At 38.4% G+C, this 27705-nt stretch overlaps 5 protein-coding genes across 9 annotated transcripts; all 5 read left to right on the top strand.

Annotated features, from left to right (window-relative positions):
* Positions 1–2721: 2721 nt before the first annotated feature.
* Positions 2722–5465, top strand: LOC121764717 (putative late blight resistance protein homolog R1A-10). Its single transcript, XM_042160730.1, has 2 exons — positions 2722–4972; positions 5269–5465. Exon 1 carries the CDS (start codon positions 2894–2896, stop codon positions 4931–4933), a length of 2040 nt encoding a protein of 679 aa, XP_042016664.1. The 5' UTR covers positions 2722–2893; the 3' UTR covers positions 4934–4972; positions 5269–5465.
* An 823-nt stretch (positions 5466–6288) lies between these two features.
* LOC121765399 (putative late blight resistance protein homolog R1A-10) lies at positions 6289–11095 on the top strand. Of its 3 annotated transcripts, none has more exons than XM_042161540.1 (2): positions 6289–9013; positions 9861–11095. In XM_042161540.1, the coding sequence occupies exon 1, from the start codon at positions 6374–6376 to the stop codon at positions 8984–8986; it is 2613 nt and encodes an 870-aa protein (XP_042017474.1). In that variant the 5' UTR covers positions 6289–6373; the 3' UTR covers positions 8987–9013; positions 9861–11095. The 3 variants fall into 3 exon arrangements, with proteins under 3 accessions (XP_042017474.1, XP_042017473.1, XP_042017472.1); XM_042161539.1 differs by having other exon boundaries at positions 9849–9983; XM_042161538.1 differs by lacking the exon at positions 9861–11095 and adding an exon at positions 9240–9435.
* On the top strand, positions 10488–10877 carry LOC121765587 (putative late blight resistance protein homolog R1A-10). The gene has a single exon (XM_042161787.1). It carries the CDS (start codon positions 10488–10490, stop codon positions 10875–10877), a length of 390 nt encoding a protein of 129 aa, XP_042017721.1.
* Positions 11096–15913: 4818 nt separating the features above from the next.
* On the top strand, positions 15914–18887 carry LOC121764023 (putative late blight resistance protein homolog R1C-3). The gene is made up of 2 exons (XM_042160116.1): positions 15914–18602; positions 18704–18887. Exon 1 carries the CDS (start codon positions 15933–15935, stop codon positions 18561–18563), a length of 2631 nt encoding a protein of 876 aa, XP_042016050.1. The 5' UTR covers positions 15914–15932; the 3' UTR covers positions 18564–18602; positions 18704–18887.
* A 780-nt stretch (positions 18888–19667) lies between these two features.
* Positions 19668–23548, top strand: LOC121765371. 3 transcript variants are annotated; one of them, XM_042161497.1, is made up of 9 exons: positions 19668–19749; positions 19832–19899; positions 20716–20866; positions 20950–21957; positions 22040–22095; positions 22180–22410; positions 22490–22781; positions 22851–23047; positions 23157–23548. In XM_042161497.1, the coding sequence occupies exons 3-9, from the start codon at positions 20726–20728 to the stop codon at positions 23308–23310; spliced, it is 2079 nt and encodes a 692-aa protein (XP_042017431.1). In that variant the 5' UTR covers positions 19668–19749; positions 19832–19899; positions 20716–20725; the 3' UTR covers positions 23311–23548. The 3 variants fall into 3 exon arrangements, with proteins under 3 accessions (XP_042017431.1, XP_042017430.1, XP_042017429.1); XM_042161496.1 differs by having other exon boundaries at positions 19672–19749; positions 20713–20866; XM_042161495.1 differs by having other exon boundaries at positions 19727–19899.
* Positions 23549–27705: the final 4157 nt, after the last annotated feature.

Genomic DNA, 27705 nt, shown 5'->3' with positions numbered 1-27705 from the left:
CGGTCATCTCGCTTGCCTTTGACTCCGGTTGCTGTGATTGCTATGCTTGATGGTGCCGAACTGATTGCTCGGCACTTTTAAGCGCAATCTGCAGACATTCTTTTGCTCTCTTTTGATCACCTCGGATGACCGCTATCCCACCTTTAGTGGGGATCTTGATGGTGAGGTGATAAGTAGAGCAAACGGCCCGAACTGTGTTGAGCCAGTCTCTCCCCAGGATGATGTTGTACGGGGACCGAGCTTTCACCACAAAGAACTCGATCATCGTATTGGAGCTTGTAGGCGCTTTTCCCACCGTGATCGGAAGGCTGATAATACCTTCAGGGCGGGTGTCCTCCTGGGCGAAACTTTTCAGAGGAAGTGGAGCCGGACTGAGCCGAGCTGGATCCACTTCTATTTTATCGAAACATTCTTTAAAAAGAATGCTGACTGACGCTCCTGTATCCACAAATACTCTGTGGATCAGTTTGTTTGCCACTCCGGCGTGAATGACAATAGCGTCTTGGTGAGGAGAGATGGCTGGGACGGGATCGGCATCTGAAAATGTAATCACTTCGTCTTTCTTCAGCCTTTTATGTGTTGGCTCCTCTTGATTGGAACCTCTGCGTTCTGCTTTTAGGGACGACTTAGTCTTCCCGGCAGGGAGAGCATCAATAGTCTGGATTACTCCATCATATTGCGGCTCGTCGTCGTCTTCGGAATCCTCATGCTTTTTCGGATCCTGAGGATTGCAGTTCGCACCTCTCTGCCTTTTGTTCTTTTTCGGCTGCTTGCTTTGGTATTTTTTTAACGTTCCTGTTTTCACAAGAACATCAATACCTGCAGCCAAATCTCGGCATTCCTCGGTATCGTGACCGTGGGTTTGATGGAAGGAGCAATATTGATCCTGAGGTCGCCGTGCGGCTGATTTCGTCATCCGCTTTGGTCTTTCGAACATATCGGAATGTAGTTCGAAAATTTCCGCTCTTGACTTGTTCAGCGGTACGAACTGAGCGGGCGGCTTCTCGGGATTGAGACGGGGTCCCAATCTGTCTTGCACCGGAGCCTTTTGAATTCTTTCAAATGGAGTCCGGCGAGGATGCCCCCGATCGCTATGATCGGGCTTCCTTCTGTCTTCTCGGGACGATGAGCTGTCTAACGACCGTTTGCGACGGTCTGCCTCATCGGCCCGGGAGTACTGGTCCGCAATGTCCCACATTTCCTGAGCTGTCTGCGGACCGCACTCAACGAGCTTCCTGTAGAGAGCTCCGGGCAGGATTCCATTTTGGAATGCCGAGATGATAAGCAGATCGTTGAGATCGTCTACTTGCAGGCATTCCTTGTGGAATCTTGTCATAAAGTCGCTGATTTTTTCGTCGCGACCTTGACGAATGGAAAGCAGCTGAGCCGAAGTGATCCGGGCTTCCGCTTTCTGAAAGAACCTCCGGTGGAAAGCATCCATTAGATCTCGGTAGGATCTAATGCTGCCTTGAGGAAGGCTGTCGAACCACCTTCTGGCGTTCCCAATGAGCAGCTCGGGGAACAGCTTGCACATATGGACCTCATTGAGACCCTGGTTCGCCATATTATATTGATAGCGTCCCAAGAAGTCATGAGGATCCTCTAGCCCGTCATAAGTCATTGACGGTGTCCGGTAGTTCCGCGGCAAAGGAGTTCGGGTGATGTCGTCTGAGAACGGAGTCTTTAATGCTCCGTACATGGCGAACCCGACATCTCTTCGGTACGGAGGAGATGAAGTTCTCCTGTGGTTCCGGTACCGAGGAGGAACTGGAACATGTCGGGGTTGAGGATTCTTTCTCCTGGAAGACACGTCACTACTGCGGTAGTGACTTTCATGTCTGGATGAGGAGGGAGAATCCGCCGTTGTCTTCTCCGGCTGTTGGCTCTTCTGCAGGAAGGTTAAGAACTCCTCCTGCTTCTCGGCCAAGAACAGCTTGACAGCTTCATTTAAATCGGGCTGCTGGGAAGACTCGGTGCGATGACTCCTGGAGTGGCTTGTTCCTCCTTCGTGAGAACCAGAGGTAGATGTCTCCCGAGGCCGCTTTTCAGACCTGCGAGCTGGACTAGCTTCCTCACGGTGATCACGAACGGTATTACGGGTGGTATGTGATCTGGCATGCATTTTTTTTTTGGGGTGGAAAAAGGGTCAAAAATTCGCTTTATCACAAATTTGGTTCTCTGTTTCCCACAGACGGCGCCAGTGATGAATCGGCGAAAATTTGATGTTAGTGAATGCAGGAAAAACGCAGATCACGACACAGAGAATTACGTGGTTCGATTTACTGAGGTAAATCTACGTCCACGGGAAGAAAAGAGGGCAGAGTTGTATTGCTTGATCTGTTTTCTACAGCTTATAATACAGACTTGCTATTTTGTATTCTATCTCTAGAGATCGAGAGAATGTAACCCTATCTATCTGATCTAGGTTCTATTTATACAAAGGACCTAGATCGTGGCATGCAGCTATTTACTAGGTAGTGGATGTCGTGGAGATCGTGGCGATCTTGCATGGGTCCACTATCCTGCATGAGTTAATGACTGCTTGACACCACTAAATAGATCGTGGGTGTAGTGGAGGTGGAAATCCTGCATGAGTCCACTATCTCCTAGTTCGGTCGAATACTGAGACCGAACTGCTGAGTTATTGCCGAGCAGCTTTTGCCGATCTGAGAGTAGAGCTTGATGCCGACCTGAGAGCAGAGTTTGATTGGTTGGCTTTTACCGAGCTGTAGGCTGGGGCCGAACTGAACTCCTTAGTCATGCCGGACTAATATTCTTTGGTTGTGCCGAACTGAACTCTTTCTTGGGCCTTAGGCTGTTGGGCTTGTTTAGTACGTACTCCATCAGTCTTCTTCTTCCACAAGCTGGAAGGAATTGGCTATTAGTAACTGGGATGGTGGGGATTGGAAAGACAACTCTGGCGAAGAAAGTATTTGATGATCCAACGATTCAGACACATTTCGTGCTTCGAGCATGGGTCAGAGTGGGGAGAAAATGCGAATCCAGTGAAACATTACGATGCATTCTAGCTCAACTGGATCCCAACAACCACTACCAAATGCTTAGTGATCACGGAGAAGATGATGATGACTACCACCAATTAGTTGGAGTCCTGGAAGACATATTGAAGGATAAGAAATGTCTCATTGTGTTGGATGATGTATGGGAATGGGACGCACGACTAATGGGTGACTTGCCACGGGAGAATGTTCAAGTCCTCATGACAAGCAGGATAAAGATTAAAGAGTCTCCACTTCTAACACTAGACTTGTTAAATAAAGAACAAAGTAAGAAATTACTTGGTCAGCAGGTGTTCGGTGAAGACGGTTTTCCTCCTCACCTTGAGGAATTGGGAGAGGAGATTGCCAAAAAATGTGAAGGTCTCCCGCTTATGATAGTCACAGTAGCTGACTTCTTATCCAAAGAAGACAAGACCACTGAAAACTGGACTGAGATTGTTAGAAAACAACATAATTCCGTCTTCGTGGATGCATATGATCAAATCTCGGAGGTATTTTTCCCAAGCTATGATTACTTACCTCAATATTTTAAAATGTTCTTTTTGTATTTGGGAGCTAGCCCTCCATATAGTGCTGTTGATATAGGCAACATTAGCCATCAATTACATGCCGAGGGGTTTCTTGAACCGAATTTGGGAGAAAACAGTGTGGAAGAGTTTATTTTCCGATGCTATGGTGAGTTTCTTCATAGGTATCATCTAGTTCTACGAAAGGAGTTTCCGTGGAAAGAGATTCGTGTTCATTCTTGTTGGAAGCACATGTGTAGGCAAGAAGCTAGTAAGATCAAGTTTTTACATGTTTTACAAAGTTGTGATGATGATATGAAAGACCAACGTCGATTGTGTGTTCATTGCAATACTTTATTTGCCTTCAGACAAGTGTGTGATTCAATAAAAAGTGATTGCTCATCCACTTCCCGTTCTCTCCTCTGTTATGGTCCCTACCACCAATATCCTGTGCCTATTCATACCATGGATTTCAAGTTGCTAAGGTTACTAGATGCTGTTACAGTCCGATTTTATCATATCCCACTTGAAATTATGAAGATAATTAGTCTTAAGTACCTTGCTTTAACTTGCAATGGGGAGCTCCCTACTTCCATAGCCAACCTTTTTCAGCTTCAATCATTGACTATCGGACAGCATATGAACATTAAAAAGCGTGGGGTTCACTCATATTTGCCATTGGAAATATGGGATTTGCAGGAACTGCACCGTATTGAAATCTCGGGGAGAGACCTACCAACCCCTAATTCGGATGCTACTTTGGACACACTCATCTTTCTTGGTGGTGTGAGTGCAAAGAGTTGCACTAGGGAAATTCTCAAAAAATTTCCAATTTTAAGAGTTTTAGCTATTCAAGTGGAGTTGAAGCCTTATGAAGATGACGACGATGACAGAAACCCATTGAGTGGATTGGATTATTTCGCAGAAGAACTTCAGAATTTAGAGCTTCTTAAATGTATAGTACATAATCCTGATCTGAAGTACGAGTTTATGGTACCTTTGTCAATGTTTCCATCATGCCTGCTATCATTGGAGTTAAGTGGCATAGGGTGTCCATGGAATCACCTTAGTGACATTGGTTTGCTTCTACCAAATCTTGTGTTTCTCCATATACATGACTATGCCTTTCGCGGTCCAGAGTGGTATATAAACTCACAATGTTTTCCCAATCTTGAGACACTTATGATTGAAGATACTGATTTGGTGCGATGGAGAGCTCAACCTGGAAGCCTCCCAAGTCTTGAGAGCCTAAGCTTTTCCGATTGCTACAGGCTACAACAACTCGATTGGACGCGTGATCCATCAATGGACACAACTTCAATTATTTTAATTGACTGCAATCCCTTAGCTATCTCTTCTGCCGTGCAATTACCGAGATGTCGAGTTTTTACACACTCTACGATTTGAGATAGGAATTTGTATCCGAAATCTCAACTTGGATAACAGGTTAGCCTTCCCATTTATTTAATTTTATTTAATTTGCACAGACCATATAAATTAATTTAAACTGAAATGTTTGTGCTTGTGATTTAAACTTACTATTGTATGTGTGTTTAGGTTGTTGGCTGCTCTGTTTTTTACTACTTTGTGTATGAATGTGCATTTGAAATCTAAAATAAGGGAGGTTTTTCTGTGGGTTGCTAGTACATAGTTGTTAATTTAAAGCACTTAACTTTTTTGAATGTTTATGTATGACCATATAAATATTCTATATTCATTTATCGTTTGTTTTTGTTTTTCAGGTTAATGAGAAAGCGAAAAAGGCCGTCATTTCAATTGTATTACCAGACGTTTCTTGAATTCCAGGATATTGATTTGCTAGATTTGGTTAAGGATTATGAATTAAGCATGATACTGAATTATGTTTGTAACCGAAACTATTGTCAGTTTGATTCCTGTGTGAAAACATTACATGCATCTTTCTCTATTTCAAGGATTATATATACGGCGTTAATGCAACTATATATGCATGATTTTCACCTTGTTTTTATATTATGGTGAATTAGTTCATTAATATGGGGCTTGTTGAATTTTTGGCTTAACAAGATTGCTAGGATGATCATTATGTTATCTTGTGCTAAATAGTTGTTTGATACAAATATCTTTTCCCACTTCATCTAATTTTATCTATGATAGTTTGTTTTTATTATCATAATAATAGAGTGCACATGCTTTAATACAAAATTAATTACATAATTAATATAAAATGAAAACTGATCAAAATATTTTGAAAATTGACCTAAAATAGAAACTAATTTTGGTGGCAACTAATACTACAAAACATGACATTCGTAAATGAACTTAGCATAACGGGGCTTGCTTATAATTTTTTGTCAATATAGGCCTCAAAATGGAGTTGGGCCGATAACTGGTGACATAAAAGTATTTTTGGGCCGTTACTAATGCGCTTTTCAAATGAACCCAATTTTATTCCGAAAAGGAGAAGAGTAAAATTTGTTCCCTCAACATGCCTACTTATAAATAAAATTTTTAATCTACAATATAGAGTTGCCAATTTTAATCGTTGCAAAATAAAATAAATAAATTAAAAAATTTAGAAAACTAGCTTTCCCTTTTACCAAAATCGCGAGAAAAAAAATGGGAGGGCTGAAAAGTCCTAAATTGAAGAAGAGAAGAGAAGAGAAGAGAAGAGAAGAGAACGATTAACCGTACACGACATGTTAGTGGGGTCCACATTTAATTAATGTATAAATAAGTATTAGTTTCAAACAAATATAGTTGACTATTCTATCGTCAAATGTTATCAATCAAGCCAAAACATAAATCATACTTTACCATTTTCATCTTGGCAATTGCACCCTATTTTTTCAGGCCTTGCTAATTTGTATGATGGCGGCTTATGGTGCAGCCACTTCTCTCAAGAATACGATCCAGCATATTCTACAATCGTCTCGCATTTCGCTGGTTCCTCCCTCTCCACAAATCTTACGACCCGCCTATCTTGCAATGCGTCGCGTGCAGAAAGTTTTACTAAAATTGGACGAGACCGGCTATAGCAAGATGAGGACGAAGGTGAACGCTTTAGATGAACGAATCAAAGAGGCCATATGGGAATTCGAAGATTTACTCGAATCCCATTTCACCCATCAGATTCTTCCACTACTCGAAAGTGAGAAAGACTTCTCTGTAGATCTGCAGAGTCTGCGACAGAGTGTTGATTGCTTCGTCGAGAGGGTGACAATGATGGAGGCGGAGTACGATGCCGAACTGCTGAATATGGCTGAAGAAGAAGGCGAACCTATTTCCTCAAGAATTGATTTTGGTGGAATCAACTCAGAGATGGTTGGATTATCTGATGAGTTTGAACAAGTCAAGGATTACCTTCTTGTACAAGATCGCAGGGGCAGGGGTTCTAATTGGTTGTCAGTGATTGGGATGGCAGGGGTTGGAAAGACAGCGTTTGCTAAGAGAGTATTTGACGATCCATCCATTCAAACACATTTTGAGCAACGGGCATGGGTCAAAGTGGGCAGAAAATGTGAATTCGGTGAAACGTTACGATGCATTCTAGCTCAAGTGGTTCCCAACACTCGCGACCAACTGCTTACCCAAGGAGACAACGGCGACGATGACTGTGAGAAATTAGTTGGGCTCTTGGAAGAGAGATTGAGGGATAAGAAATGTCTTATTGTGTTGGATGATGTATGGGAATCGGACACACGAGTTATGGATACCTTGCCACAAGATAATGTCCGAATCTTGCTTACAAGCAGGCTAGGATTTAGAAAATCTTCATTTCTAAAACTACGCTTGTTGAATGAAGAAGAAAGTAAGAAATTACTTTGCCAGAAGGTGTTTGGTGAAGAGGTTTTCCCTCCCCACCTTGACCTTGAGGAATTAGGAAAAAAGATTGTAAAAAAATGTGAAGGTCTTCCACTTATGATAGTCACAGTGGCAGGGCTCCTTTCCAAAGAAGAGAAGACTCCACAATTCTGGACTGAGGTAGCCGACAAACAACATAATTCAGTCTTTGAAGATGCATATAATCAAATATCAGAGGTACTTTCCCCAAGCTATGAGTATTTACCTCAGTATTTGAAAATGTCTTTTCTCTATATGGGCGCTTTCCCTCCATATAGTGATATCGAAATACACAACCTATATCGTCAGTTAAGTGCTGAGGGATTTGTTGAACCGATTGGAAAACTAACTATGGAACATTTTATGATTAACTGCTTGATAAAGCTTGCTCGATGGTATCATCTTGTTCTATTCGATCCAAATCGAAAATCTTGGTTTTCAAAGAAAGAGTTTCGCGTGCATTCTTGTTGGCAGTACTTGTGTAAGAAAGAAGCTAGTAAGATCAAGTTTTTACATGTTTTAAAAAGTTGCGAAGATGTTATGAATGACCAACGTCGGTTGTGTGCCCATTGCAATACTTTATTTGCATTCAAGCAAGTATATGATTTGATTAAAAGTGATTGCGCATCCACTGCTCGCTCCCTCCTTTGTTATGGTCCTTACCACCAATATCCGGTGTCAATACATGCCATGGATTTCAAGTTGCTCAGAGTACTTGTTGCTGCTAAGGTTCGATTTTACAATATCCCACATGAAATTCTGAAACTAGTTTGTCTAAAGTATCTTGCCCTCACTTGCAACAAAGAGCTCCCTGCTTCCATATCCAACCTTTTCAACCTTCAATTCCTGATTATCCATCCACATATGCACATTAGAAAGCGTGGAGCTGTGTCATACATGCCAGTAGAAATATGGGACATGCAAGAACTGCAACATATTCAGGTATTTGGAAGAGACCTACCTTGCCCTAATTCTGATGCCATATTGGACAAACTCTACAGTCTTTGTGGCGTTGGTGCAAGGAGTTGCAGTAGAGAAATTCTCAAAAGAATCCATAATTTAAAGATCTTGGAAATTGATGTGGAGTTGAAGCCTTATGACGACAACAATGATAATAACTCTCTGGTTGGCTTGGGTTTTATTTCAGAGGAACTTCAGAATTTGAACGAACTTTCATATTCTATAACAAACCCTGAGATGAAGTATGAGCCTACAATTCCTCTGTCAATGTTTCCATCAAGTCTGATGAAGTTAGTTCTGAGTGGGTTAGGGTCTCCTTGGAAGCACTTAAATGACATTGGTTCATTTCTACCAAATCTTATGATTCTCAAATTACACCATTATGCCTTTCGAGGCCCAGAGTGGAATATAGATTCCAAGTGTTTTTTGAAACTTGAAACACTTGTAATTGAAGACACTGATTTGGTGCAATGGAGATCCCAACATGAAAGTTTGCCAAGGCTCGACTTCGTAAGCCTACAACATTGCTACAAATTACAACAACTCAATTGGACACGTGATCCGTCAATGGTCTCAACTACAATTGAGCTAGTTGAGTGCAATCCATTAGTTGTTGCTTCTGCCATGCAATTAAGACCGAAGTCTCACTTTAAAGTTCGCTGCTACTCGTCTTTTTGAGATGACAAGTCTCAACTCAGTTAACAGGTTAGCCTTCCTACTTCATTCAATTTGCACAAACCACATCAATTCATTTCTTTTTTAATTAAAATGTTGTGCTTATGTTTGAAACTTTGTTTTTGTTATATTTTATTTATTGTAGTAAGTGTGTGTGCTCTTTCTCTTACTAGTTGGTATATGAATGAGAATTTAGCATGTCATGTTTTGAATATTTGTGCATGCTCACATCCTATATTTATGTATTTATTTATAGTTTTCGCGGGCAAATGGGAGAGCAGAAGGGGTCGAACGCGCGCATTGTCCCATTTCAGTTGTATTACCACGTTGTTTCCTAGTGTTTGATTATGTTGAATTATGTTTGTAGGAGAATTTGTTGTCAGTTAGATATTTGTGTGAACTCATTATATGTGATTTAAGGATTATATATAACCACTCCGCGTTATGCATGATTTTCACTTTGTTTTGAAATTTCATTTTTCTGTGTCAGTATTCAAAATATACTCCAATTCAACAGATGACCATGAAACAAACATTTCATCCGTGACATATTCGGTTCTTTCAATTGAAAAATATTATTCTCACAGCCGGCTTAAATTAATTTTCTGTTACCTATGTTGACTTCAATAATTGAGCAGGTATGGTTATAATTAAATTATAAAATTAGACAAATGAAATTTGTTGGGAAGCAAAATATATACTAATAAAGTTCAATGAATTAGCTTAAGCAGCCAATGGTAGTTTATTGGTCATTGATCACAATTATTGGTGCTTTTCTGCTAATACTTTGTTAGTAAGAACATTACCAAAATTTGTTACAAAAATTGAAAAACAGTTGAGCATATTTCAATTAAAGTGATGGCAGCTTATGGTGCAGCGATTTCTCTGAAGAATACGATTCAGCATATCCTACAATCATCTCGCATTTCGTTGGTTCCTCCATCTCCACAAATCTTACAACCGGCCTACGATGCCATGGCTCGGTTGCAGGAAGTTCTGCTAAAATTGGATGAGACGAGCTACTGCAAGGTCAGGACGAAGGTGAATACTTTGGATGACCGAATCAAAGAGGTCATATGGGAATTCGAAGATTTACTCGAATTCTGTTTCACCGATCCGATTCTTCCACAGGTCGAAAGCGAGAGATATCACTTGTCTTTCTCTCTAGATTTGCAGAGTTTGCGTCAAAGTGTTGATTGTTTCGTCGAGAGGGTGGCAGTGATGGAGGTGGAGTACGATGTTGAGCTGCTGAATATGGATGAAGAAGAAGGCCAGCCTATTTCCTCAACTCAGAGATGGTTGGATTATATGATGAATTTGAGCAAGCCAGAGATCATATTCTTGCAGAAGATAAAAGAAATGGTTGTCAGTTCTTGGGATGGCAGGGGTTGGAAAGACAACTCTCGCTAAGAAAGTATTTGAAGATCCATCGGTTCAAAGACATTTTGAGCGTCGAGCATTACGCTGCATTCTAGCTCAAGTGGATCCCAGCACTCGCCACCAAATGGTTACCCAAGGAGACGATGACGACGACGAGAAATTAGTTCGACTCTTGAAAAAGAGATTGAAGGATAAGAAATGTTTCGTTGTGTTAGATGATGTATGGAAATGGGACATACGGGTGATGAACATCTTGCGAAAAAGGGATGTTCGAATCTTGCTAACAAGCAGGCAAGTGATTGAAAATTCTTCTATTTTACGAGTACCCTTATTGGATGATGAAGAAAGTACGAAATTATTTGGTGAGAAGGTATTCGGTGAAAATGGCTTCCCTTCTCACCTTGAAAAATTGGGAGAAAGGATTGCCAAAAAATGTGAAGGTCTTCCGCTTATGATAGTCATAGTTGCAGAGCTCCTATCCAAAGAAGACAAGAACCCTGGAATTCTGGACTGAGGTAGCCGAAAAACAACATAGCGAAGTATTCGAGGATGCATATAGTCAGACATCAGAGGTATTTTTCCCAAGTTATGACTACTTACCTCAATACTTAAAATTTTCTCTCTTTATTTGGGAGCTTACCCTCCATATAAAGATATCAGATTACCCAATCTCTTCAATATGTTGAATGCTGAGGGATTTCTTGAAACGAATGGAACACGAACTTTGAATGATTTTTTGTACTACTGCTCTGAAAATCAATGTTATCAAATAGTGGATATGGCGGCGCCATGGCGCTATGGCATGGCGTTCGGTGGTGGAAACGCCAAAGCACCATGTCGCTGCCATAGCACCGCCATATTCGACATTTGACAACATTGCGTGTGTACTGCATTTAGGAATAGGGCATTATGCAAGAAACATGGTGGTTAGAGTGGTATATTATGCTTTATTAATTGTTTAAAGTGTTTTAGATGTTATATTTTTAATATTTTTAATTTTTGAATTATATATAGATATAAAAGTATTATTTTATTTATTTAATTTTTGACCGTCATATCCGCCATACTTATACGCCATAATACGCCATATCCCTGTGGCGGTTTTTAGGCAAACCGCCATAAGCCACCATACGAGATTGATAACATTGCTGAAAATCTTGCACGCCGGTATCATCTAGTGCTCTTCGAATCAAATCCAAGATTTAATCAAGGATCTTGGTTTTCAACAAAAGAGTTTCGCGTGCATTCTTGTTTTGCATGTTTTACGGAGTTGTGGTGATGTTATGAAAGACCAATGTCGGTTGTGTGCTCATTGCAACCATGTATTTGCCTTCGAACAAGTTTGTGATTCAATCAAAGATGATTGTGCATCCACTGCCCGTTCTCTCGTATGTTTGGGCCCTCACCACCAATACTCGGTGCTAATACATGCCATGTATTTTAAGTTACTCAGGGTACTAGAAGTGAGCCAGGTTCGATTTTACCATATCCCACTTGAAATTTTGAAACTAGTTTGTCTAAAGTTCCTTGCCCTAACTTGCAATGAAGAGCTCCCTACTTCCATATCCAACCTTTTTCATCTTCAATTCTTGATTATCTTTCCACATATAAACATTAAAAGGCGTGGAGCTCTGTCATATATGCCATTAGAAATATGGAATATGCAAGAATTGAAACATATTGAGGTCAATGGAAGAGACCTACCATCCCCTAACTATGATGCTACTTTATGCAATCTCTTGAATCTTTTCAGTGTGAGTGCAAAGAGTTGCACTAGAGAAATTCTCCACAAAATCCCTAAGAGTAAAGGCCAAAATTGGTCCTGAACATATAGCCATTTTACGATTTTTGTCCTAAACATTATCTTTTGGATTTTTTGGTCCTGCACATATGGACATTTGATCATTTTGGTCCTCCGTCAATATTTCCGTTAAAAACTAACGGTCAACATTATCTTTTGGATTTTTTGGTCCTGCACATATGGACATTTGATCATTTTGGTCCTGCACATATGGAATTTTGATCATTTTGGTCCTCCGTCAACATTTTCGTTAAAAACTAACGGTCAACGGCCAATTTTTGACTAAAACAATGGGTTGAGTCGGGTCGTGTTTGGGTCGGATTTGGGTTACACGTTAAGAAAAAAATAATATTTTCTTAAAATCTAAGCATAATATTTTCGTTAAAATCTAAGCATAATATTCTTAAAAAATTAATTAATATTTTTTAATTAATAAAATTAAAGTATAGATTTTATTAAAAATAATTTTTAATTATTTAATTTTATTATATAGATTTAATATTAGTATACTTTAATTTTATTATTTTGATTAAAAAATGATTATTTTAATTTGGTAATTTTTTATTTTATCGTGTAATATCATGTTTAAATCGTATAATAACATCATGTTTTAGTCGTTATAATATTTTTAATCAACAAAAATAACTAAAAATTAAAGTTTTATAATTTTTTAATTAATAAAAAATAATTATTTTTTTTCTTAACGTGTAACCCAAACACGACCCGACCCAACCCATTGTTTTAGTCAAAAATCGGCCGTTGACCGTTAGTTTTTAACGAAAATATTGACGGAGGACCAAAATGATCAAAATTCCATATGTGCAGGACCAAAATGATCAAATATCCATATGTGCAGGACCAAAAAATCCAAAAGATAATGTTGACCGTTAGTTTTTAACGAAAATATTGACGGAGGACCAAAATGATCAAATTTCCATATGTGCAGGACCAAAATGATCAAATGTCCATATGTGCAGGACCAAAAAATCCAAAAGATAATGTTTAGGACCAAAATCGTAAAATGGCTATATGTTCAGGACCAATTTTGGCCTTTACTCAATCCCTAATTTAGAGGGATTAGAAATTCAGATAGAGTTAATGCCTTATGATGATGATGGTGGTGGTGGTCCATTGAGTGGCTTGGGTTATATCTCAGAGGAACTCAAGAATTTGAACCTACTTACATGTCATATAATAAACCCTGATATGAAGTATGATTATTTGGTTCCACTTTCGATGTTCTCATCTAGTATGACAATATTGCGGTTGAGTGGCTTAGGGTGTCCATGGAAGCACATTAATGACATTGGTTCACTGCTACCGAGTCTTACAAACCTTGTGTTAAAACACTATGCCTTTCGAGGCGCAGAGTGGGATATAGAATTGGGGCATTTTTTGAAACTTGAAACACTTGTAATTGAAGACGCTGATTTGGTGCAATGGGGAGGTCAACATGGAAGTTTGCCAGTGCTTAAGCTCCTAAGCATGCGACATTGCTACAAATTAAGACAGCTCAAATGGAGGCGTGATTCTTTAATAGTCACAACATGTGCAATTGAGTTAGTTGAGTGCAATCCCTTAGTTGTCTCTTCTGCCAGGCAATTAAGACCGAAGTCTCACTTCAAAGTTTGCCGCTTCTCTTCTTTTTAAGATGAGAATTTCATAGCTGGACTCTCAATTTGGTTAACAGGTAATCATTCCTAGCTACTTCAGTTATTTTGCACAAACCGCATAAATTTGTTTGATTCTTATATTCATAACTTGCTTTGAATACTTATGTACGCTCACATCTTATATTCATTTACTGTTTTGCAGGCCTACAATTGAATTGTTTGAGTGCAATCCCTTAGTTGTCGCTTCTGCTCTGCAGTTACCGGACTCCATGTTTCCAGTTCTTTGCGAATCTTCTTTTTGAGATGAGAAGTCGTATCTAGACTAACTTGGTAAACAGGTTAGCTGATACGAGCATATCTTCGATAATATCCTCATATCTTTATTAATTAGTTATTTATTGATTTATCATATCTTTTCATATTTATTAGGATTATTTTCTTGTTCAAGTTAGGGTATCCACTATTATAAATAATGGACATTGTTATTCATTTCGATCAATCAAGAAATATCAATTATCTTTATGCCGGAATCTTGTTAAGGGAACTTAACAATTGGTGCTTTCATTGAGAGAGATAAAGAAAGTCACAGAGAAACCGTGCTCTTCCGACAATCGGAAATTCTAAACGGAAAAACTAAATAAACATAAATGACAATAATTATGATTTCATTGATTGAATAATGAGAATAACAATAGGTCCTATTTATAATATTCCTACGAATAACCTACCTTGGTGAACAAGATAATAAAGATATGGAAAAGATATGATAATATAATACTAGAGATATGAGAGATATTTCCGAAAATATAATCGTATCATTAGCCTTCCTACTTTCAATTTGATAGTTATGAGTACGCTCACATCCTATATTCATTTATCATTTTCAGGCGAATGGAAGAGCTGATGTCGCGTTGGCCCATCATTTCAATTGTATTATCATGTTGTTTTCAGAATCTAAGTATAGTGATTTGTTGGATTTGGTTGAAGGTTATGAAACCTTAATGCTGAATTATGTTTGCCATAACTGTTGTCACTTAGATTTTTGTGGGAAAATTTTACATGCATTGTAGATTGTACCACAATAATGTTCCAAGCAATAACACCCCATTCAGGCATTTCACCGAACAGTTTCAATGCAGAACTTGTAAGACCTGAATTTCATAAAGCTTTGTAATTAAACTACATGTTTCCTTATTTCGAAGCTTTTTTCAGTTTCTTCAATTATTCAGAATATTTCAACAGAACAAAACTGAGTTGAATAAACACTCCGGCGCCACATATATGGACGTAGTAGTACAAGGTAACATACGCACGTATAAATTGCAGGGAGAGAAGAGAAACCTGGTGCAGCTGGATGGAGGGATTGGAGGAGAGATGAAGCAGTGGAATTGGAGTAGAGTATGATCATTTCATTTCTGAGTTTGTGTGAAAAATATTTAAATCTTTGTCACAATTTGGGCCTATGATAGGCCATATATACAAGTCTATTGGGCCCAATATCAAAAATTTCATAATACTAGTAAATATCATAAAATTTTGCAATCCCGTCCCACCGAAATATGTCGTTTAGTAAAAGAAAAAATAGTTGAAATTGTGTAGTGGATAGTATGGTCTATAAATATAAAGTAAAAGAGAAAGAAAAAAAATGTTATCATAAATGGACATAGACTATTTCTATGGAACTGACGAAAAAAAGGAAATACTATAGCCTATTTCTATTGAACGGATGAGTAAAATTGTATAAATATGTTGATGGATATGAATTAATTTTAGGTTGCGAAATAAATTTTTGCATATATTTCAACCTATAATAATAACAATAATAGTTCTTCACTTTCAAGTGAGATATTACGTTTCACGTTGTGAACAATTCACGTTGATGAAATCCAAAGAAAATGAATGGTCAAATAACTAAAAGATAGCGTCACAACCTAGAGAATAGTTATAAATCTTACACAGCCTCTATTAATTTAGTCAATTACGCTAGAACTGATAATTTTGAAAATAAAAAAAAATAGATTTCTTTTATCTGATCAATACAATTTTATTCAATTTAATTTATGTGATCGATGATCGATACATGTGCAGCGCTGACTTTGTAGGGAGAAGCACGCTTCACCATATTCATTTCAAACACTTCTTGATTTGATCATTCATGGCGGCTTACGGTGCTGCGATTTCTCTCAAGAATACCATTCAGTGTATTATACAATCGTCTCGCGTTTTGCTGGTTCCTCCCTCTCCACAAGTCTTACAACCCGCCTTCGACGCGATGGCCAGCTTGCAGAAAGCTCTGCTAAAGCTGGACGAGACGGGCTACAGCAAGATCAGGACGAAGGTGAATGCTTTGGATGAACGAATCAAAGAGGTCGTTTGGGAGTTCGAAGATTTACTCGAATCCCATTGCACCCATCAGATTCTTCCACAGCTCGACCACTTGTCTTTCTCTGTAGATCTGCAGAGTCTGCGGCAGAGTGTTGATTGCTTCGTCGAGAGGGTGACAGCGATGGAGGCGGAGTATGGTATTGAACTGCTGAATATGGCTGAAGAAGAAGGCGAACCTATTTCCTCAAGAATCGATTTTGGTGGAATCAACTCAGAGATGGTTGGATTGAATGCTGAATTTGAACAAGTTAGAGATTATTTTCTTATAGAAGATGATGAGAGCAGTGGCTGCTATGCACTCACTGGGATGGCGGGTGTTGGAAAGACGGCTCTTGCTAAGAAAGTATTTGAAGATCCATTGATTCAGAGACATTTCGAGCATCGAGCATGGGTCAAAGTGGGCAGAAAGTGTGAATATGGTGAAACATTACGATGTGTTCTAGCTCAAGTGGGTCCCAACACTCGCGACCAAATGCTTACTCAAGATGATGACGACGAGGAGGAGGAGAAACTAGTTGAGCGTTTGGAACATAGATTAAGAGGTAAGAAATGTCTGGTTGTGTTGGATGATGTATGGGAATGGGACACACCACTACTGGAGTATGTGCTGGAATTTGGAGAAATGGTTGACTTCCTGAAACGGAAGATCCGAATCCTGTTTACAAGCAGGTTAGGAACTGATGAATTTCCATTTCAGGAAGTACGGTTGTTGAATGAGGAAGAAAGTAGGAAACTACTTAGCGAAAGTGTATTCGGTGAAAATGGCTTCCCTACTCACCTTGAGAAATTGGGAGAGAAGATTGCTAAAAAATGTGAAGGTCTTCCACTTATGATAGTCATAGTCGCAGAGCTCCTAGCCAAAGAAGACAAGACCCCACAATACTGGACTCACGTAGCTCAAAAACAACACAATTCAGTCTTCGTAAATGCATATAATCAAATATCAGAGGTACTTTTCCCAAGCTATGACTACTTACGTCAGTATTTAAAAATGCTTTTCCTCTACTTGGGAGCTTTCCCTTCATATAGTGATATTGAAACACATAGCTTGAGTCATCGCTTGAGTGCTGAGGGGTTTCTTGAACCGATTGGAAAACAAACTTTGAAAGATTTTGTGGCCGAATTCACTAGAAAGCTTGCTCGCATGTATCATCTTGTGCTACTCGAATCAAATCGAAAATCTTGGTTTTCGACAAACGTGTTTCGCGTACATTCTTGCTGGCAACACTTGTGTAAGAAACAAGCTAGTAAGATCAAGTTTTTACATGTTTTACAAAGTTGCGAAGATGTACTGAAAGACCACCGTCGGTTGTGTGCCCATTACAATACTTTATTTGCCTTCAAGCAAGTACATGATTCAATAAAAAGTGATTGTGCACCCACTGTCCGTTCTCTACTTTGTTTTGGTCCTTACCACCAATATCCGTTGTCCATAGATGCTATGGATTTCAAGTTGTTGAGGGTGCTAGATGCTCATAAGGTCCGATTTTACAATATCCCACTTGAAATTCTAAAACTAATTTGTCTAAAATACCTTGCCTTAACTTGCAACAAAGATCTCCCTCTTTCCATATCCAACCTTTTTCACCTTCAATCATTGATTATCTTGCCACATATGAACATTAAGAAGCGTGGTGCTTCGTCACTTATGCCAGTGGAAATATGGGACATGCAAGAACTACAACGTATTGAAGTCATGGGAAGAGACCTACCAACCCCTAGTTTTGATGCTACTTTGGACAAACTCTTCTGTCTTTTTGGTGTTAGTGCAATGAGTTGCACAAGACAAATTCTTAAAAGAATACCTAACTTAAGGAGATTAGAAATTCGGATGGAGTTGAAGCCTTATGATGATGACGACGATGGCAAACAATTGAGTGGCTTGGAACATATTTCAGAAGAACTCCAAAATTTGGAACATATGTATTATCGTCTTAACTATTATGTGGTGAACTCTAAGATGAAGTACGAGTCTATGGTTCCTCTTTCAATGTTCCCACCAAGTCTAACAATGTTGTATCTGAGTGGCTTGGGGTGTCCATGGAAGCACATGAATGATATTGGTTCGCTGCTACCAAATCTTAAGGGCCTCGAATTAGAACACTATGCCTTTCGAGGTCCAGAGTGGGATATAGAATCAGAGAGTTTTCTAAAACTTGAGAGACTTGTAATTGAAGACACTGATTTGGTGCTATGGAGAGCTCAACATGGAAGCCTTCCAAGGCTTCACCTCCTGAGCATACGTCATTGCTACAAATTACAACAACTCGATTGGATGCGTGGTCCTTCCATGAGCAGAACTGCAATTGAATTGGTTGAGTGCAATCCTTCAGTTATCGATTTCGCCAAGCAGTTAAGACCAGAATCTCTCTTTACAGTTCGTTGTCACTCTTCTTTTTGAGATGAAAAGTCATAGCTAGACTCCCAACTTGGTTAGCAGGTTAGCCTTATGCATCATTTAATTTGCACAAACCACAATACTTCATTTCTTTTTGAATATTATGCACGCTCACATACTAAATTCTGACATCCTTTTTTCAGGGCAAATGAGAGACCATAAAGGTGTAGGTGTTTAAAGGCAAATGAGACATCATAGGAGGTTATGAATACTAAATTATGTTTGTGGGAGAAACTTGTGAGAAAACACTACATACATTTTCCATAAGTCAGGATTGTATTTATATAACCTCTCCATGTTATAAATGGTTTTCACTTTGTTTTGATAGGATGAAATTTCCACTACACTCCAAACATTCATATCTTGGAGCTTCATCCCAAGATTTTAACATAAGGAGGAAAAGATAATTATATGATTTCAGTTTGACATTATAAGCTGCTCTTGTTGCATCCCATATCAAAAATATGGATTATAAAATAAATAAAAGATTACTCAAAGCAAAGTCATTAAATGCAATAATATGATCAATTATACCAATAGTAACGTAACCAAATCCCTATTTGGCTATTTAATAAACATATAATGCTGTTATATTCACCTTGTCAAGAGATTTGGTTATCTACCAAACAAATAAAATATTTTCAACCTTCACATACCTTTTCCATGTATGGGATGGAGCACTACTACTACTATAACAATAAAAAATTACAACTTAAGAAAAGTGGGCAAATAGTTGGAAAAGGAAAAACCATTCAGTCTACTCAAATTTATATATTTGTCTTGTGTCTTTAAAATCAGTGAAAAGAATAATGATTAGAATTTTTGTTTGAAATAATATCACATTGAAAATATTCTACTGCCTACTAAATGTTATATATTAGTACAATTATTTATGCTTTTCAATTAAACAACATTATATCATTACAATTTTACCAAAATGTTTTGCCATAGATAATTGTGAAGAAATCCAATATTCGTAGAATTTTTTATTGAAGTATAAAGTTGCGAGAGACACTAAAATTTTGACGTTTTCATGGTTGCCGAAGAAATTAAATTTTCGAGTTAGAGCACAATATTGTGGTTGAAATTGACATTATCGGTAGTTTAAAGGACTGATGTGCAAAAGCATAAACCTTGTACAAGATGAGCTTCCCGCTTCCCCCGTGAATGGTCTGATTCGTCAAAACAGGTCGGTTTCAACTTCAGTCTTCATCTTTTCTTCTTCAAAATCACACAAATATCTTCATTGAATCGCATCATTTTTTCACCAGTCAAGAATTCATCTTTTTGGCTACATAGCTTCAGAGATTGGTGATTGAATCTTTCACCTCAGAGATCTGTAAGCAATTCATTTCTCTCCCTTTTCCAAGAGTTGATTAATTTCCCATGATATATTGTTTCTAATCACTTATTTGATTGTGGGATTTGGTGGGTTTGCAACTGCTTTTGATGTTATGGAAGATTCTAATGCGTTGTGTTATGCTATAAGTGGCGTTTTAGGCTTATTGATTGATTGATTGATTTGTGAGTGATTATGCCTTTTTTTTGTTTTCATTGTGTGAATTTTTGTGGTGATTTCGATTGAATTAGAATGATTTGCAACAGTTTATTAAGCTCATGCTGGTTAATACATGTTTCTGATGTTGATTTGATATAGATGGTTATACTTCATCTCATGTTGATGATTTGTTTCATTTGATTGGAATTGGAGCAAATTGTTTGTGTTAAAATTAGGGCAAAATTAGGAATAAATTATTACTACAGTTGACTCAGTTGAACCATATCAAACTATCAATGTGTTAAGTTGCCTAAATGGACTGTTTCACATCATGATGACGAATCCGGGGTTCAGGGTTGATTCTTGGTTGATGTGTCGATGGTGTCGATTATAGATTCATGTATAGTTTCATCTAGAGGAGTGGTTGCTTTCGAATTAATAAGTATTAAACCAGATTTGAATATGTGCATTAGCTGTTTCACATCATAATGACGAATTCGAGGCTCAAGTGTTGATGCTTATCTCGATGGAGGAGTGATTCTTTTTTTTAATGAATCGAGTAACGAATAAGATACAGCTACTTTTATCCATTCTGTTTGGGAACTTGTTGTTACAGCTCGTGATACTGAAATCTGCTCGAAAATGTTGTTCCAGCAGTTTTTCTTGCATGATGGAGAAGGAAAGCTTTGATGAGAAGAAAAGCACCGCCCATCCAGTTTCTCACGAGGACACATCGGTGAGTGTGGATAGCCCTGTCGCCTCAGTGAAGGAAGACACGCCTGACATTCAAGCGCTCAACTTGGGTAAAGTAAGTATTAGTAAGAAAGGATTTTAATAGGCTCATTGTGGTATGGTCGAGGTCGATAATCGCGAGACTTGGATTGTGCACAGGAAAAGGAGCTGGATGATATAAAAGAACAAAGTGGTGAAATAGCGGGGCAGAAAATATCAGGAAACTTGGAAGAAGGAGGCATTGCTGATCATTCAGAGGTGGCTAAGAAGAACCCGGAGGATGTTCTATACGAGGAGGAAGAGGAGCCCGTGTTTGATGGGACTGAGGTTCCGGGTATGGAAGGTAAAAGGAGCTTATCTTCAAGGTCCTCGGATAATAACTCTGAAACACATGGGCCTGCTTGGCCCGACAAAGCTGTTGCTCTCTCGCAATTTGTGAAGCAGAAGAGCATAGGCGCAATGTCTACTGTTTTCCGTCGTCTCTCTGGTAAAAGCAATGATGGGTTGGATGTTGCTGATGACGATCTAAGTAAGGAGGGTAAAGATTCATTGCCAGAGAGTGTAGGGCAAAAGGTCCCCCTAAAATCACCCGAGGGATCCGGATGGAACCCTCTTAGCCTTATTGGCAGAGAAAACAAGTCCGGAAAAGAGGATTCTGTTGAAGAGTTAACGAAGCCGGTTTCCATGAAAGGTAGAATTATCTTTTACACGAGGTTAGGATGCCAGGATTGCACAGAAGCAAGGAGGTATCTGCGGACGAAAGGGCTCAAGTACGTTGAGATCAATATTGACGTTTACCCGTCAAGAAAGCTAGAGCTAGAAAAGATTGTTGGATCTTCAGCTGTTCCTAAAGTTTTTTTTAACGACATCTTGATTGGTGGGCCGAGTGAGCTGAAGAAGTTAGAGGATTCCGGTAAACTTGAAGAGAAGATGGAGTATGTTTTCAGTGAAGAACCCTCGTGTGAAGCCCCATTGCCACCTCTATCCGGTGAAGATGACCAATCGAGTGGTGGAGCTATTGACGAGCTTGCTCTTATTGCTCGGAAAATGAAAGGTTTGATATCCATAAAGGATCGGTTCCATAAAATGCGCAGGTACACGGACTGTTTCCAAGGCAAGGATGTGGTAGATTTCTTGTCGGAAGATCAGTATTTGGAAAGGGCAGAAGTAAGAAGCAATATTGTTCTCACTTTCAAAGTTATAAATACTCTCTTTTGTCTGTTCTGATTGTTTTAACTGTTTCTAATAGGCTGTTGAGTTCGGCCGTAAGCTTGCAGACAAACTCTTCTTCCAGCACGTTGCTCAGTGAGTCTCAACAATCCTTCGTTTATTTGTTGTATACAATCGGCTTTCTTACTTTGCTAGTATCTTTTTCTTACTATAACGTAGTGAAAACATATTTGAAGACGGAAACCACTTGTACCGTTTCTTGGATGACGATCCTGTCATCTCCCGGTGCCAAAATATCCCACGAGGCATCACTGAAGTGAAACCAAAACCCATCACAGATATCTCCTCGAGGCTTAGGCTTTTGCTATCTGCCATATTAGAAGCTTATACTTCCGAAGATGGAAAGAGTGTTGATTACACGAGCATCCATGGGAGTGAAGAGTTCGCGAGGTCTGTTTAAAATGCTAACTATCTATTATGAAAACAGAGAGTTTGCATTAGGCTAAGTTTTAGTGCTGCTCTGTTGTAGGTACTTGAGGATAGTTGAAGAGCTTCAGCGCGTGGAGTTGCACGAGGTTCCTCGAGAGGAGAAGCTATCCTTCTTCATCAATCTTTACAACACGATGGCCATTCACGCCATACTGGTGCTCGGCCCTCCCACCGGAGCACTTGACAGAAGAAAGTTCCTCGGAGACTTCAAATACGTTATTGGTGGATCAGCATACTCTCTCTCAGCTATCTACAACGGCATTTTGAGGGGTAACCAAAGACCACCGTACAATCTCACCAAGCCATTCGGAGTGAAAGATAAGCGATTAAAGGTCCTATTACTTCATGAATGACAATGAATTGATGTTTTCTTTTATTTACTTGTTTCCTCTCTTTCTCAGGTAGCTCTTCTGTATGTAGAGCCTCTCGTTCATTTTGCACTGGTTTCTGGCACCCGATCAGGGCCACCCCTCCGATGCTACTCCCCAGGAAACATCGACAAAGAGCTGGTCGAAGCTGCTTGTAGTTTCCTCAGAAACGGAGGACTATACGTTGATTTGGTCACCAATGTTGCATATCCTAGCAAGATACTGAAGTGGTATGCCCCCTCTTAATCTCTGTCTTGTGTGAGATCGTCTGACGGGTCAAGAAAAGTCTGACCGATCCAATACCCTTATTCATGAGGTTCGACTTTGTCATCTTTTTAGGTATAGCGTAGATTTTGGGAAGAACGAGGTGGAGGTACTCAAGCATGCCGTAAACTACATGGAGCCAGGCGACTCTCAAGCGTTGCTTGACGTGCTTTCGAACACTCAACTCAAAGTGATCTACCAACCTTATGATTGGGGACTCAACAACTAGCATCTCCATTCTTGTCTTTCCTTCTTTCGCTCGCCTGGAGTCGAGCACGAACGTGTAAATGGCGTCCCTCTCGAGGCGATGGGCGCATACGTGGTCGGCAAACTCGAGAGTTTTTGATCATCTAAACATGGAAAGGGTTACTTGTGAGAAATAATCAATAATGTAAGAAGATACAGTTCCACTGGTGGATTGGTACTTATATTTTGCCTTTTCAAATCATGATTTATTTGTTTTGATATAAGTATTTGGCATAATTTTATTCATGGACACGTCGTTTATCTTAATCGCTGCTGCAAATCACCAAAATGAGAGTATTAATTACGATTTTAAAGCATGACATTTCATCGAAAACGGTTACTATCATATAGCGTCTTATAAAAATTGTAAGGATGATATTCAATATAAAATTAAATATTTTAATATTACTATTGAGTATTTAAATTTCTGTATCGACTTATAAAAATTTATGATTTCAGCATTGCTCATCACGCTGGATTTTCACCCCATTCGTATTCATTAAGAGTCTATTTGTGTAATTTTCATCGGTCCTTCATTAATACTCCATCCGTCCCACAAGAATATGTACTATTTCTTTTTTTACCCGTCCCACAAGAATATGCACTTTCTAATTTTGGAAAAAAATTTCACTCCAATAAGGTGAGACTCATTCTCTACTAACAATACTTTAATTATTTTTTCTCTTTACATCTATTTTATTTTACCAATTTTACATTAAAACTCATGTCGAACTCAAAGTGCATATTCTTTGGAGAATGAGGGGTAGTAGTTAATAATATTCATTTTTATTATAAATAATAGTAAAGGCTTCACGTTCAATTATTTTTACTACTCACATTTTGTTATAAAACAAATTTATAAAAATAGTTTTCATAGTCTATTAATTTTTATAATTCAATTTCAAATGAAACAAATTTATAAAAATAGATTGCATAGTCTATTAATTTTTATAATTCACTTTCTTTCATATTTTTAAAATATTTATCAAACTAAAAGTAGAATTTTAATAAGTGACAGAAGGAATCCGTAATTAATCTCAAGATTCAAGAAAATTCAAGAACGGCCACAAGACGTCAGTGTTGACCTCATACTCCTTCTCCAAGACGTCAGTGTTGACCTTAATCTTATTAAAAAGAATCCAATTCAAAAAAGAAAAAAAAAAACAAATCAAACCTAATTTAGCTTGCTCCCCACGCCCTCAAAAATCTATAAATACTTCAACTTTCTTCCAATAAAAAGAACTACACAAACACACTTCTTCTTAATCAACAAATATGTCGACAGCCAATTCTGGGCTAGTGGAAGCCTACATGATGAGGAAGCTTCACAAGGAGAAGATGAAGAAAATGGAAGCTTCAAAGCTCAAATCAAATGAAGAAAATCAAAGGGGGAGTGGCTGCTTTTCCTTGTTCAGTTTCAAGAAAGTTCACCCCAACACAGCTTCTGCAGATTCTTCTAAATTAATTAAGACCTGATTTTGAAGTTAGTACTACAAGTTTTTTTATTTTTTGGATTTGTTATAAGTACTCTTTGTGGTTTTATTTTTCTATAGATTGGGGATATTTATGAGCTCCATGTAATGTAACAGTTTTTTATATATATATACTGTATTTAATTAATACATTCTTATATAATGTTGTGACTTCACCTATAATTAATATTAAACGATTGATTCGCTTTTGATTTATCCTAATTTCACATTGAGACAAAACTAAAAAATGTAAATAATTTCAAAAAGTAGTGAAATCTAGGGGTGTCGAAACGGGTAGCGGGTATTGGGTACCCTCACACCCGACCCGTTACCCGTCGGGTTTCGGGTACCCGCTACCCGACATAAGCGGGAACGGGTTCGGGTACGGGTATTGAGTTTCAGGTACCCGCTTATATACTCGTTTAAATATAAATATTGTATTAAATTTTTTAATTAATATCCATTTAAGTCTTTTGTCTATTACCGTAATTTTAATTAATACACATTTTAAGATTAACTCTGAAGTCTTTTGTCCATTACCCTAAATTGTCTGTTCTTCACACCCGCACCCGCCGCCACCCGCCACCACCCGCATCAGCCGCCGACCCCTGCCGCGAAGAAGGTAAGGGCTCAAGTCAATAACTTCCAGATTGCTTCCCCAATTCCTAAGAAACTGCGTTGGAAATTATTAAAACTAAAACAATATTTTGTTCTGTGTTTACAAAATATTGCATACTCTTTCATGCAACCTCTTTATGCATTAAAATATAGATTTAGGTGGCAAGTATTTGGGGATGAGTTTTAGAATTATAACACGTAACCTATGTGCCAACGTGATGAATATATTTTAAACGGGTCGGGTACGGGTACCCCCCTGTCGGGTACGGGATACTCATACCCGACAAGGCGGGTACCCGTCATTGTGCGGGTCGGGTAACGGGATAAAGATTTTGGCTACAAACGGGTACGGGTACCCGGTTCTCCGGGTACAGGTACCCGCGGGTACCCGTTTCGACACCCCTAGACTGAAATCAAAACTACAAAGCAACAATTCAACAAAACAAAAGCAGAGCAACATAGCATAATTCAAATGATGTCCAAGATATGGTTGGTTGTCTAGAGTGGCAAAATCTTTAAATTTAATGCTACAATTAATTAAAACGGGATTGAATTAATGGCAATTCTCTCTCTTTTATCTAGAGTAAAAGTCAAATAAGGGAACCTGAATTAGAATGATACTCCCTCCGTCCGCGAATAAGAGTCCCGTTTTTCCATTTTAGTCCGTCCACGAATAGGAGTCCCGGTTCACTTTTACCATAAATGGTAATAGGGTCCCACCTTCCACTAACTCATTCCACTCACATTTCATTTAAAACTAATATATACAAGCGGGACCCCTATTCCACTAACTTTTTCCACCCACTTTTCTTAACATTTCTTAAAACCCGTGTCGCCCATAAATGGGACTCCCTATGGCGGACGGAGGGAGTATTTCATAAGTTAGTAAGAGGGGTAAATAAGATTTGTATTGAGTTCCCACTAAACAAATTGTTTTGGTTTTTTTTTTGCAACTATTTTCAGTTGTATTTGTCATTTTCACACCTACATTATTGGTGTATTGAAAGGGGAAACGGCTAAGAAATTGATTTATTGTTGTTTGGTTTAGATTCGTTAAAATTATAAAACTATATTTCAAATATTTTTTTATATATAAAACAATATTTTAATATGATCGGACATAGTAGTAAGTTTTATATGGGGTTATTTTCGATAAATAAATTCTGACAAAAAATCCGGAAACTATTTACTCCTTCGAATAAATTTCCCTCCTTTTCACAGTAATTCCATCCTTTTCATCTTCATCAACCAGAGATATGGATAAGGCAAAAAAAAAATTTAATAAAAAGAGTAAAATTTATACACTTGTAAAATTTCCAGCATTCCGAATTCAAAACCTTTTCAAGATTCAATTTTTAGCCCTCCGCCACAATCTGCTTGATGCTGTTCGGAAACATCACTTCTCCACAAAGATATCATTTCTTCTTTTTTCAAAATTTTACCAAGTTTTTAAGATTCCCTCTTTTAATTTTTCACATACATTTGAAGCTGGTACGGAATCGGGTCGCCGATGATCGGAACGGCGACCGGAATTGCACCAACACGTATAGAACTATGAGATGGAGATAAAAGTGAGAAAGAAGAAGCAGCTTGCATTAATTCCCAAACATGAGCATTACAACTGAAAGGAAATCAGCTTATATAGCTGTGAATTTGCATAACAAACTATTCTTCACGCCACGTGCTGATATTCTTCACGCTCCCCTCGTGTGCATGCATCCATGCCCAAGTGTTATTTAATTCACCTCGTGCGTTTATTCTTCCATTATACTTCTACCTTTTCATGCACCAGAAGCTGCCCTGCCGACCTCAGATCCATGATCAGGTAGATAAACCCACATCACATCATAGGGTGTTGAGTTTTTATCATTTCCATGATTATAAATGGTAGAGAAATTTGATTTTCTAGCTCTTTTAAGTGTACAATGTTACTGTCCATTTTCGTTTTGTAAGAGAAGTGGGTGATTTTTTGTGATTATAATCCGTACACATAGAAAAAAAAAATTATGTGAAGAGAGTAAATGGGGAAATGGCATTATTGCTTCTGTTTTTCTCTTGTTGTTCGACTTTTTGGGAGCAATTAAAGTTTCTTATTCTGAATTTATTATGCAATTTCCAAGATTCTGCCTTTATGTTTGAAGTGAGTTTCTTGATGGATTTTTTCTTGAGGAGTTGTTGTGGGGTTTCAAGTCATAAATATTAGGGGACTTTGTTTAAAGTTTCATTCTTTTATGTAAATGAATGGACTAAGGTTTAATTAAGAAGATAATTATGTATGTTCCACAAAA

This window comes from Salvia splendens, chromosome 14 (genome assembly GCF_004379255.2).
Source record: "Salvia splendens isolate huo1 chromosome 14, SspV2, whole genome shotgun sequence".
In the NCBI taxonomy this organism is placed as follows: Eukaryota; Viridiplantae; Streptophyta; class Magnoliopsida; order Lamiales; family Lamiaceae; genus Salvia; species Salvia splendens.
The sequence above is the reverse complement of the archived record's forward strand: the minus strand, read 5'-3'. Positions and strand labels throughout refer to the sequence as shown.

What these genes read in the sequence shown, in the direction of transcription:
- LOC121764717 (XM_042160730.1), top strand. Translation starts at nt 2,894, where the DNA reads ATGGTGGGGATTGGAAAGACAACTCTGGCGAAGAAAGTATTTGATGAT.
- LOC121765399 (XM_042161540.1), top strand. Translation starts at nt 6,374, where the DNA reads ATGATGGCGGCTTATGGTGCAGCCACTTCTCTCAAGAATACGATCCAG.
- LOC121765587 (XM_042161787.1), top strand. Translation starts at nt 10,488, where the DNA reads ATGGTTACCCAAGGAGACGATGACGACGACGAGAAATTAGTTCGACTC.
- LOC121764023 (XM_042160116.1), top strand. Translation starts at nt 15,933, where the DNA reads ATGGCGGCTTACGGTGCTGCGATTTCTCTCAAGAATACCATTCAGTGT.
- LOC121765371 (XM_042161497.1), top strand. Translation starts at nt 20,726, where the DNA reads ATGATGGAGAAGGAAAGCTTTGATGAGAAGAAAAGCACCGCCCATCCA. An exon ending in TTCTTCCAGCACGTTGCTCA is followed by an intron (nt 22,096 to 22,179) that starts GTGAGTCTCAAC and finishes ACTATAACGTAG; the next exon opens with TGAAAACATATTTGAAGACG. An exon ending in GGGAGTGAAGAGTTCGCGAG is followed by an intron (nt 22,411 to 22,489) that starts GTCTGTTTAAAA and finishes GCTCTGTTGTAG; the next exon opens with GTACTTGAGGATAGTTGAAG.